Source organism: Teleopsis dalmanni, chromosome 1 (genome assembly GCF_002237135.1).
Source record: "Teleopsis dalmanni isolate 2A chromosome 1, ASM223713v2, whole genome shotgun sequence".
Taxonomy (NCBI): domain Eukaryota; kingdom Metazoa; phylum Arthropoda; class Insecta; order Diptera; family Diopsidae; genus Teleopsis; species Teleopsis dalmanni.
Window position 1 is genome coordinate 96869253 of NC_051846.1, and position 12283 is coordinate 96881535.

The 12283-nt window shown below is 33.9% G+C and overlaps 3 protein-coding genes across 3 annotated transcripts; 2 read left to right on the forward strand and 1 right to left on the reverse strand.

The window, feature by feature from the left end:
* On the reverse strand, positions 1–798 carry LOC119689518. Its single transcript, XM_038104359.1, has one exon. It carries the CDS (start codon positions 796–798, stop codon positions 1–3), a length of 798 nt encoding a protein of 265 aa, XP_037960287.1.
* A 4596-nt stretch (positions 799–5394) lies between these two features.
* LOC119689529 (fat-like cadherin-related tumor suppressor homolog) lies at positions 5395–8885 on the forward strand. Its single transcript, XM_038104372.1, has 2 exons — positions 5395–5787; positions 8559–8885. The coding sequence occupies exons 1-2, from the start codon at positions 5422–5424 to the stop codon at positions 8883–8885; spliced, it is 693 nt and encodes a 230-aa protein (XP_037960300.1). The 5' UTR covers positions 5395–5421.
* A 2514-nt stretch (positions 8886–11399) lies between these two features.
* LOC119689535 lies at positions 11400–11816 on the forward strand. Its single transcript, XM_038104382.1, has one exon. The coding sequence runs from the start codon at positions 11400–11402 to the stop codon at positions 11814–11816; it is 417 nt and encodes a 138-aa protein (XP_037960310.1).
* The last annotated feature ends 467 nt before the right edge of the window (positions 11817–12283 follow it).

The window sequence follows — 12283 nt, forward strand, 5'->3', positions numbered from 1 at the left end:
TCACCCAAACTTGGTGTGATAGTAACACAATTTGCCATGACGTCGCTGTTGAACGTTGACATCGCTTACAGTTTTGGGTGAGCGCGATCGAGAACCGCTGCGACTCGTGATTGGTTTCCTGAGTTGGCTAACTTCAACTTGCAGCTTTTTAACCTGGTCGGTCAGTTGTTGAACAGCTGTGTACAAATCATTATGTGCTGTGCTGCACACAGTTGTCGAGTCGTGCTTAGCCTGTGGCGATACTTCACACATGTACATTGCGTTTGTTGTTGACGCCTCCAGCATCTTATCAGCTAACTTGGCAAGTTTATTTAGATCATCCTCTTCCCAAATTGCCAATACCGGACGAATCGATTTGGGCATTTCGCTGAGAAAAAGCGTACGAATGATTTGTTCGCTATTTGGATCCGGTGCAAGACGTCTCATGTTCGAAAGTATTTCCGACGGCTTCATACCCGTAGTATCTCCTCCTTGTAGTAGGCGCCGCAACTTGGATTCGGCTGATTCCGCAAATTTCCCCAACAAACGTGCCTTGAGTGTTTCATATTTATTGTTCGTTGGGGGATTTGTAATTAGATCTTCAGCAATCATCACAATGTCTTCATCTAAATTTACTGCCACCCAATCGAATTTGTCTGTGTCTTCTCGAATATTATTTAAACGAAAGACTCGTTCCAGTTGCGCGAACCATACCGATGGGTTGGTTTTATTGAAGTTCGGGACTCTCACATTGTGTCTCATGTTCATTTCAGTGGAGTCTACTTGTGGATTTACAGTTTGTTCTGCATTTACAGCCATGTTGTCGTGTGCCTGTCTGGAACGCAGCTTGCTCGTGTACTCTTGCATAAGATGTACTGCTTTGTAATGTTTTTGCTTGATTTTTCAACGGAGTCACCACCTTAGCTGTTCCAAGTACTCTTGTTCTGCAACTTGTGATGACGATGTGCGTGTTGGATAAGCCCGTTAATAGTTTTAGTACATGTTGTTTAGCATTTCTAAAACTAATGTTACTTTGGCCTTTTTTTCTTTTTTAAAAAAATTAGTTCTGTAAGTTTTTTACTTTGCGCGTCGGGCTCACCACTTTAGTCGTTTCTTCTGACTATTTTATTTAAAATACAATATAATACAAAACTACTTTCTTCAAACTACAAAACGATACAACTTTACTCTAGAAAAATTAACCATCAACTATTTACATGTGCTTTTATCTTTTAAGCATTGCCAGGTGTATTTTTTCTTCAAGAATGACAATTGGATATTTTCTGTGTTGTCGTATTGGTTGTACTGTCGCCACATAGTAAAATCACGTTAAGTTGGTATAAGCTTTTTCGCTTAAGTATAGATATTGTGGTATCAGAAAGCAGCTGTTGCGCCATTGGATTGCATGTTCTAATGACGTCTGCAACAGTTGGGATTCCAAGGTCGTTGTGTATATTTTTGAGATACCAAGGAGCATCAGTTATTTGTCTAAGTAATTTGTTTCGAACTCTCTGTCTTTTTTCGATATTAGAGGCACATGCTGTACTCCAGAGTTCTATACCATAGGACCAGATTGGTTTTAAGATTGAATTGTATACCAGGACTTTATTTTCCAGAGTTAGCTTAGTGTTTTTATTAATAAGCCAATGGAGCTGCTTTGATTTCAATTTAATTTGAGATTTTTTGCTTTCAATGTGCTTAGTCCAAGTCAGCCTTCTATAAAGATTAATGCCAGGATATTTTACATTATGTGAGTGGGGTATAATGATGTTATTCAACTTAACAGAGGGCCACGTTTCTTTTCGCAGAGTAAAGGTGAAATGCACACTCTTCGTTTCATTTACTTTTATGCGCCATTTTGCTAGCCACTTCTCCAATCGACTTAAGTGAGTCAAGAGACTTTGAGACGCCCTTATGTGATCACTTATGTGATCACTGTTAGAACTAAGAATTGCAGTGTCATCCGCAAAAGTAGCAAGTAAGTGATTTGAGAGTAGTGGGAGATCAACTGTGTAGATTATATACAGAAACGGCCCCAATACGCTTCCTTGAGGAACACCAGCCATTATGTCGATTTCTCTTGAAGTAAAGGTATTGTATTTCAATCTAAATTTTCTAGAAGATATATATGAATACAATAGCTTATGCATATTTTCAGAAAGATAGTGTTTTATTTTATACATAAGACCTTCGTACCAAACTTTATCAAAAGCTTGGGCTAGGTCCAAGAAAATGACACAACAGTATTGTTTGCGCTGAAAGGCAGTAGGTATTTCTTTAGCAATTCTGTGAACTTGCTCAAAAGTGCCATGTCCTGTTCGAAATCCAAATTGATGGTTTGGGATCAAATTGTTTTGATTTATTATTGGCATAATATAACATATGACAGCAGCATTTTCTCAAAGATTTTCGATAACTGGGGCAAAAGACTAATTGGTCTATATGATGATGCCAAAGTTAGGTCCTTTCCTGCTTTTGGAATCATATTTACTTCAGAAACTTTCCATTGCTTCGGGTAGTAGTCAAAAGCGAAGATGCTGTTAAATATCACCGTTAGAAAAGTTATTGCTGAATCATGCAACAGTTGTATTATTTTACCCGTAATTTTATCGTATCCAGGTGCCTTTTTGGGATTTGCATATGTTCGGATAGTTTCCTTGACGTTATCAAAAGACAACGTAAGGGGAGTTTCAACAATAGAAGGAGATTCGATGTCATTTTGTATTGGCGTTTTAAATTTCTTCGTTGCCTTCCACAGAGAATAGTTGTTTTCTTTAAGTGGACCAAGAGACTCGAGATATTCTTGTAAAAAGCGGTTTTTGTCATCAGATAGGGCTTTTTTAAGATCTTTTGAAGCTTTATTTAATCTTTGTTTTGAGGTGGGTGATCGAAGTCTTTCGGGAAAATAAGATAATCAATGTGTGATTGAAATACTATATTTGACTGGATTGACCTTTTTGATTGAAAGACTTTAATTACAGCATTATTTAATGTCTTGGTGAAGTGATCAACTGCTTTATCAATTTCTTTGGGTGATCTAAAATTTGAGTTATTACTTATTTCCTCATTAATAAAATTTCTACAATTCTTCCAGTTTATAAGAGTTTTCTTATTCTGCTCATTTAAGTTAGTTTTAAATTTAGAGTTAAAATAACCAGAGAATGGTCAGAGGACAGGTCATAAGATGATTTTATAGCAATGTCTTCACGTTTCAATCCATTAATGACTGCGAAATCGATTAAGTCTGATGTTTATTACGCAAATTGATGTAACCTCTAAATATTTAAAACAATGCTTTTGGACTTCATAATGTTGTATTGTGTTTCTAACAAGTACTCCAGAACCGCTACATGCTTTACCATCTGGATATTTAGTATCATAAAACTTATATCGATAAACTCGACAACAGTTTTTGAAGGTTAAATGAGTTTCGGATATAAGCAGTATATCGACGTTGTTACTCTCCAGAAATCTAGATACTTCCAGTACATGTTGGCTTAAGCCGTTTGCATTCCAATGGCATATTGTGATTGCATTCATTTAGGTTTTACCAACTCAGCAATTAAACTTTGGTTTTGTATCATGCTTTGCATCAAGCTATTCATAACGTTTTGCATGAGGTTCATGAAGTGTTAAATTTTATGGGTAAAACTTGCAAGCATTGCTTCAATGCCTGGAACGGAAGTAAAGCTTTTGGTAAGAAGTGGGATTTGTTTGGTGGTGGCATTTGCGTACGGCATTTGCTGCATTGGTGGAGCCGGAGGTTGCAATCCAGGACCAACATTAGAAGGAGCGGGAAATGAGATGTTGAGAAATTTAGCAGATTGAGGCGCGCTGTTTTTGAGCAACGTTTAATTTTTGTCTTACGGCAGCGAAAACTGGACATCCTCTATAGTTTGCTGTGTGGCTATCACCGCAGTTTGAACATTTTCTAACAGCTGGGTTTTCTTTGCCTTTAGGACATTTATCTGAGCTATGGATGTTGACACAAATAACACAAACCTTGGTAAGTTTACAGTATGATTTAGTGTAGGCGGTGGTTTAACGATTTTTTCTTTGATTTCTTCTACGTTGTCACTTTCATCACTCAATGGTTTAAATCTGTTGCTATAATTATTGTTGGGTATTTTTTTTGAATTTTGTCACGATTGTTTGTGTTTTTTTGTGGGGTAAGTTTTCGCTTATATGGTATACTTAAGTTTTCAGTACCATATATCGTTCAATTCCTGTTTGTATTTTGATTGGTTTATTTGGAAATTTAAAATTATTCCCGGAATTAGGAGTTTTACATTGAACACTCCACAGCTGAGGTGATAGAGATGGTACAGAAGTCAATGAGTTTTGACATAATTTCGATTTTTGTTCCTGTTGCTGCTGAATTTGTAAAGTTTGTTTCTGTGTTTTATGTTGCTGCTGTTGCTGTTGTTGTATTTCTTGCTCTTGATTAAGTTGTTGTTGGACTCCACCTTTCGGTGGAGTACGATCAACCGGCATTATAAAGAATCAAAACGTTAAGAAAAAAAAACAAAAAAAAAATTAAAAATCTGTATATTTAATTAAAAAGTATTATTTTATTCTATCAATATAATATACACAATTACACTTATATTTTATATTATATAAAGTGTGATATATATATTACACTAATATTTTGTGTAATTTATTTGAACGTGTTTCAACACTTCTTTTTGATTTTTGTTTTTGAGATTACAAGCTTTAATTGCTGTCTCTACCAGCTGTTTTATGTATTTGTATAAACAAAAACACAGAAATTACTAAGATATGCAAATCAATTTACGAAAAATAATTTAAATCCGAATTAATTAATTAGAAATATAACTATTCACTCTTTTATCAATAAGTAAAGTACTAAAAAGTTTATTACAAGTTTATATTCGGTTATTTAATAATTCGCCATTAAATGAAAGTCTTTTTCCGGCTATTACTTCAAATGCACGGACCACATTAAAAGCACGACGCTTTGCTTTTGTCTCTTTACCTTCTGTAATTTTATTTTACGCATAAGTTTATCAATTTCTTGGCTTAGTCAATATTTACAATGCTGGTTTAAATAATATGTAATAAAAGTAAAAAAATGAAAAGTGCCAATTAAACTGTTTAAGTGCAAAATCAATTAATTTTATTATATTAGTTATTTGAAAATTTTAATAATAATCATTGTTTTCATATTTACAAAAGAATCTCTTCAATTTCTATTAACTAACGGGTGGATTCAAGTGCTCGGTTGTTAAAATTCGCATCAGATAAGCAAATACCTATTATATTAGATATATAATCACGTTTGATAATACATAAACTGACTTTATTACTTACAGTTATAAATAACATTTACAGTAAACGTATTATGCCATAAGAAAAACGGATTTTAAATGAACATATATCTTTTCAGTTTTAGATTTAAATGATAATATACCGCAATTTATGGAATCAATTACATCTTGTAAGTTGTTTAAAAATGCAGTGAAAGGACAATTTGTAACGATGATAAAAGCACATGACTTAGATCTTAGTAATGAAAGCCTTTTCTACAAAATATTAGACGGAAACAACTTACAAAACTATGATATAAACAACAAGTCTGGCATTATAAGAATAAATAGCCTTCATAGGTATTCTCAAAACTATCAAACAGCTCTGAATGTATCTGTTTCAGACGGCATCCACACTTCATATTCAAGAGTTGATATTGTTATCTACGATGAAAATTCAGAAGAGCCCTATTGTGAAAAACTTGTATATGAAATAAATGTCATGGAAAATCAAAATCCTGGAATTAATATTTTAAAGGTAAGCAGTATAAATAAGAATATATAGTCCATTTTAATAAGTAAAGCCGCTGTGTAAAAACAAACACACTAAATCTATAACTAAAACAGGTTTCGTAAAGTATTTTGTTGTATCATAGCTATTTTCTACTGAAATACACAACTCTTTTAAATAATCACCAAATTTCAATACAATGTATTGGATAAACCCGGATGCTAACTAGTTTAGCAAAATACAAAATCTTGTTTGAATTTTAATATTTGCTGCCTTAATTTTGACAAGTTTCATAAAAAAATAACTCTAAAATAATATAAAAAAAACTTTTTTTATTTTTATGTTTTATTGAATTGCAATGAACGGCGTGAGCATTGCCAAGCGGCTGATTACAAAATTAAATTAAATTAAAAAAAATTGTGAAATTGAAGTTACATTGCAAAAAAACAAGGAAAGCTAATTTTTTTAAATAATTATAACTATGTACCAAACATCTTGTGGCTTTCCATCACATTTGTATTAAAATTCAATTGTTTACTTGCATGCGGCAACAATTGGCAGCTGTTTTTGATTTCTCCACGTAAGAAATACAACAGAACTTTCTGCTACGAATTACAAATGATAAGTCATTTTTGGAAAGACCTGTGTGCCAGAATAGCTAAAATCTTACAGAAAGTCTTCTGGTCGATCTTGCAATGATCTTGCGAAAGACTTAACGATCTTTGTCAGCATTGTCCTGTTAGAAGCATTAACACGATCCGTACGTTAGGCATTTAATTTTAGTCTTTGTAAACGACGAGGTTCTTTTCTTTCAGTATCAGTTAAATTGAGACGTAAACGACCTATTAGTTCTTTTTTGTTCATTTAATAGTAAAAATATTAAAATATTTTTATAGCTTGTGTTAGTGTTGCTAAAAAAGCCATGCTTTCTTTATAACGGCAAAGAAGCTATATTTAAAATTTAGGTTTTCGAATAGCAAAGAAAGAAAGGACAAAGATAAAAATTTATTTAATTTTATTGAAATTTTTTTTCAAGATTCATCCTCCAAGAACCACGTTCGCAATACTTCTGAGAGTTTATGAGAGTTTATCATTGACATTATGCTGTGCTTATTTCATCTGCGTTCAGACTTCCATTTTAAATTAATACCTTGTTAAGGTAGCACAGTTTTATTTTCGGTGCGAGACGTTGTCTTTCAATTCCTCTTCAGCATATAATAATTAGGGTGTGTATTTTTGGTAAGGAATTGCAGTGAACTCTGTTTTCCTTCTCAATGGATATTTTTGTATTTTTAGTTATTTGCGCACCATGCAAAGATATTTAACGGCTCCTCCATTGTAATTCTTTAATAAAATTAAATCTCGGCTTTAAATGTTGGAATTAAGGCAGCTATGTTTCAATAAGATCTCGAAGATGTGCTATCCATTAAAAAGAAAACAGCGTGCCATTCACAATAGAGTTTTGCGAAATTCATTCAATTACAAATGTATTTGATTTTGCAATTGCAAAGGTATTGCAATACATATTAATTTCGCATTCGTAACGACGCACAGTGTGACAGAACACAAAATTACGCGGTCAAATATAAAATTTTCCTGAAATATGGTTTTTGAGTTAATATTTCTTTTAAATCTAATTTGATTATAGCAAAATTATGAAATTTGAGCGAAATTACGATTTCGCTAAAATTGAACCAACTTTAAACCTTTATAGCTTTTTTACTATTTATTCAAAACTGATCATTTTTGATTTTTTATGAAGCTTAGGATATTGTTATTCATTGTGTGTAGCCAAATAGTTACACTTTACAACAAAACAAAAATTGGCCTGCGCACTCTATGTTTTACACCTATTTCAGGCCTCAGAAACCAGCGAAAAATTACGAAAAATATGACCTTCAATAAACCCCATTTATTTCAACAACAAATTCAATAAATAATAACAAAATGACATTTATAATTTTATAAATATTTAATTTATTTATATTTCAAATTTCAACTAAATCGGTTGAAAAATAACGAAGTTATAACACATTTTTTTTACACATAATGAATAACAATATCCTAAGCTTCATAAAAAATCAAAAATGATCATTTTTGAATAAGTAGTAAAAAAGCTATAAAGGTTTAAAGTTGGTTCAATTTTTGCAAAATCGTAATTTCGCTAAAATTGCATAAAACTGCAAATAACTTAGGAACTAATGGGCGGATCACGCCTATTTTTTGCATGAAGTTGTGTTGCTATGTACGTCAGGTATATATATAGTCCAATAAGTGTAAAAACTTTTTCTAACGATAATAAACGATTTAATATGAAAATTTTATATGGGGGTGGGTGTGGCAGTAGGCGGAAAACCATAAAAAAATATGGAATCTAGATAACAAAGTAAGATTTCCGGACACTAAAATTCAGCCTTCCACCTCTTACAGTTTTTATGTAATCTTGGGACCACGGTAAATGCCCCATATTTGGACAAAAATTTCGGGGGGTTCCGGTAGGACGATTGGGCTCAAATTAGATTTAAGATCAACTTAAAAACTATATTTTAGGAAAATTTCATGTCGATATCTCTACTGGTTCCGAATATATTGAATTTTGACCGCGTAATTTTGTGTTCTGTCACACTGTGCGATGCGCCAAGATTGTGAATTGCCCTAATATATTTATAAATGTATAAAAATATTTTTTTATAATATTTTCTAATAATATATAGTATAATATTTTACATAATATATTTATTCAATAATAAAATATTGAATAAAAATACAAGTGAAGGTTTTTTTTATTTTTCATGTAGATAACAGCGGTGGATCCGGATTGTCCAAAACATCCAAAATTATCATTTAAAATTTTATCGAGAGAAATGAATGAAATCTTTAATATATCAAAAAGTAGTGGTTCAATAAGTACTAATTATATGTTTAATCGAGAGGAAAGGATGTATTATGATTTTTTTGTCGAAGTTAGCGATGTTGGGAGAAAATCTGGCTTTTGTTTAGTGAAAGTAACAGTTGATGACGAAAATGACAATTCACCGATTTTTTCTGCCCTAGAGTACAAAGCATCGGTCAAAATGAATACTCCTTCAAACACTACATTATTCAGGGTGAGTACACGTACTTAAAATGCTTGTCTTAACTGATATTAAGCAGTATTACTGCCAGCCGTATATTTCTTAAAAAATACTCCATCCAATATATGCATTCAGAATATGTGAAAAGAGTGCAGATTTACGCTTACTCCTATTCTACATAATTTGCATAAGATACTCCCCTGAAATTTGCCAAATTCCCCTGAAGTAGAGTCGGCAAAAATATATAGAAATCTTCTTTGTGTGTGTTCTATTATTATCTAATACAACTTCGATGGTATTTTTACTTTAAGCAACTTTGTTACCTTTAAAACTATGTTTTAAAACCATGTGAAGAGGTAGAAGTTTTTAACCATGTTAAAAACACATAATTAGATTATTTTGAATTTTTTAACCAATAATAGGTGCATTCTTTTGACATGATGGTTCCAATAGAACACGTGTGGTTTAAAAATTAACATGCAACAAACAATTGTGGGAGTTCAATTGAGAGTATGTGTTTGCAGAAATTGAAAAACCAATACTGGGTTCTGACTTTCTCGAACACTATGGTGTCATAGAAGACGTCAAAAGCAAATGTGTCATCGACAAACCAACTGGATGGAAAGTATCTTGCACAACTGCACACCGCCAACACGAATTAATTTTTTCAATAAACACTGCTCACAAGTTCATAAAGCTGCTAAAAGAATTCAAAGCGCTAATCAACCCAATATCTTACAACGAAATTAGGGAAAATCAAACCGCTATCCAGCGTCATATTACAACAGGTCAGCCGGTTTATTCACGTCCAAGATGACTTAATCCACAGAAGCTCTAAACAGCAAAACGCGAATTTCAATGCATGCTGGAACAGGGCATATATGTACCACCGCAGAGTGAGTAGACCAGCCCATTAAACATAGTCGAAAAAAAGAATGAGACTTGGCGACTTGTGGTGACTATCGACGTCTTAAAGCGCAGACAATACCCGATCGGTGCCCCATATGCCACGAGCAAGATTTCACGCAGACATTAAGTGGTAAGTGTATCTTTACAACACTGGACTCAGAAAGGGCGTATTATAATATACCAATTGCGCCTGAAGATGGGAAAAAACAGCCATTACCACTCAATTTGGCTTATTCGAAATCAAAGTCATAACCTTTGGACTCTGCAATGCTGCCCAAACCTTCTAACGTCACATGAACCAAGTACTCAAAGGACTCCACTTGGTGATTTGTTACATTTATGACATCTGTATCGCTTCAGCAAAAGAGTCAGAACATTACGCATATTATTCAAGCGATTTCAGCAGTACGGACTTAAGCGGAATGTTTAAAAATGCGTCTCTGGCCAACAAGAAGTAACGTTTCTCGGTCACACCATCAACCAACAAGGTCACCAAAGAAAAGAGTAAAAGCAAGACTTAACTTCCCAAATCCAAACATGGTTCAGCAGTTAAGACAATTTCAAGCTACGGTCAACTTCTATCGATGTTTCATAGCTGGTGCAGGCGAAATTCAAAATAAAATGCAAAAACTTATAAAAACCAATAAAAATAATGATAAAACCCAATTGGAATAGAGAGAAGATACAGAATCGGCTTTCGTTACATACAAAAAAGCACTCGCAAATACATTAGCATATCCAACCACATATGATAAACTAATGCTCCACGCAACTCAGCAGTAGGTACAGCATTAACAGACTTACTTACACGTATTGGCTGCTAACAGATCGATTTCAATAAGTAAGCTGAGAGCCAGAAAGACGACGCCGAATTAAAAAACCTGCTAACTAACAATGAGACATCGTTGTAACTCAAGTGAATCTGCATGCCAAACACTACGAATTCTATTGCATGCGATATTTTAACTTAACGAACGCGTCTCTGCGTTCCTCAAGGACATGGACAGTAAGTTTTCCGGGAGATACACAATCTGGGACATCCATGAAGTAAATTATCGATCAAACAAATATGTCAGTATTTCGTTTGGCCAGGCATAAAAAAATCATAACGAAAATGGTAAGATCTTGTCAGCCATACCAACGCACCAAGATATCCAGATATAATAAAACAATAATTGGTAGTTTCAAACTACCAGAGCAACAATATTCCTCTCTACATATCGATATCATAGGGTCATCACCAATGTCAAATGGATTCTGCTACTGTTTAACGGTCATTGATCGCTTTGCCAGATGACCAGCTGCTATCCCTATGGCTGCTATCCGATATTAATGCAAGCACAATGGCCTCAACATTACTGAAAGGTACTGGAAGGCTGGATTGCACATTACAGCGTGCCTTCTGAAATAAAAACCGACTAAGGCCGACAATTCGAGTCGAAATTATTTAAAGAACTCACAAGGCTAAATGGTACAAAACACTTTTGGACAAGTCCATATCATCCACAAGCAAATGGATTTGTCGAACGTTTTCACTGCACATTTAAAAGAGCTTTAAAGTGCAGACCCAAGCAAAGGTGGACTGATGAACTACCAGTGGTGCTGTTCGCACTGAGAAACACATACAAAAACGACATCAAGGCGACTCCTGCAAAAATGGTTTATGATACGACACTTAGATTACCTGTTGAGTTTTTCGAAAGTTTCAGTAAAGACATGTCCAATTCAGAATTCGTAAAATCACTTCGAGACGTAATGGAGCAATTAAGACTAGTACCAATGGCAAACAAGACTAGTACCATATCAAAAACATTTGTACAACCAGATCTTAAAAAATGTGATCATGTTTATCTACGCGATGACACTGTTCCATCACCTCTCAAAGCACCTTACGATGGACCATTTACGGCAACCGATAGCGACAATAAGCTGATGACCATTCTACGAGAAGACAAACCAGTACGTGTAAGTATAGATCGAGTCAACGCTGCCTCTCTCTGTGATGACGAGCAAAAAACAGATCAACAGCAGACAGCACAACAGTGCAAAACATCGAAAAGCAGACGAAAATAATCAAAAGTATTCTACAAATAAAACTCAAACATCAGCTAGCGGCAGGCGAATTTGGATGGCAGTTCGATTTGCAGAGAATATTTAAGACGGTCTATAGCATAGGATCACTAATTATATCGTGCATGGTTCGCTCAATCACTAGAGAGGGAGTGATGTGGCACACGAGTCTTTCAACTGTTAACGCAATTTTAGCTTGAAAATCTAGTTTGAAAATTGCACTTAAGGCATGCGCTAGAGTGATGCAGTATTTCCCTCTCGAAATTCATTCAATTGTAAACATTATGAAATATGTAAATAGTAATAATAAAAGTGAATCTAAGTTAATATCAAAAATTGTGTTTTACTTCATTCGTTAATCATCTCTATATATTTTTTGTATTTAGTCAAATTGGAGTAGTATTTAGTCTTATTGATTTTCGTCAAAACATAGAATCAATGATATGAAATTTTAAAACTTCTGGCCAACA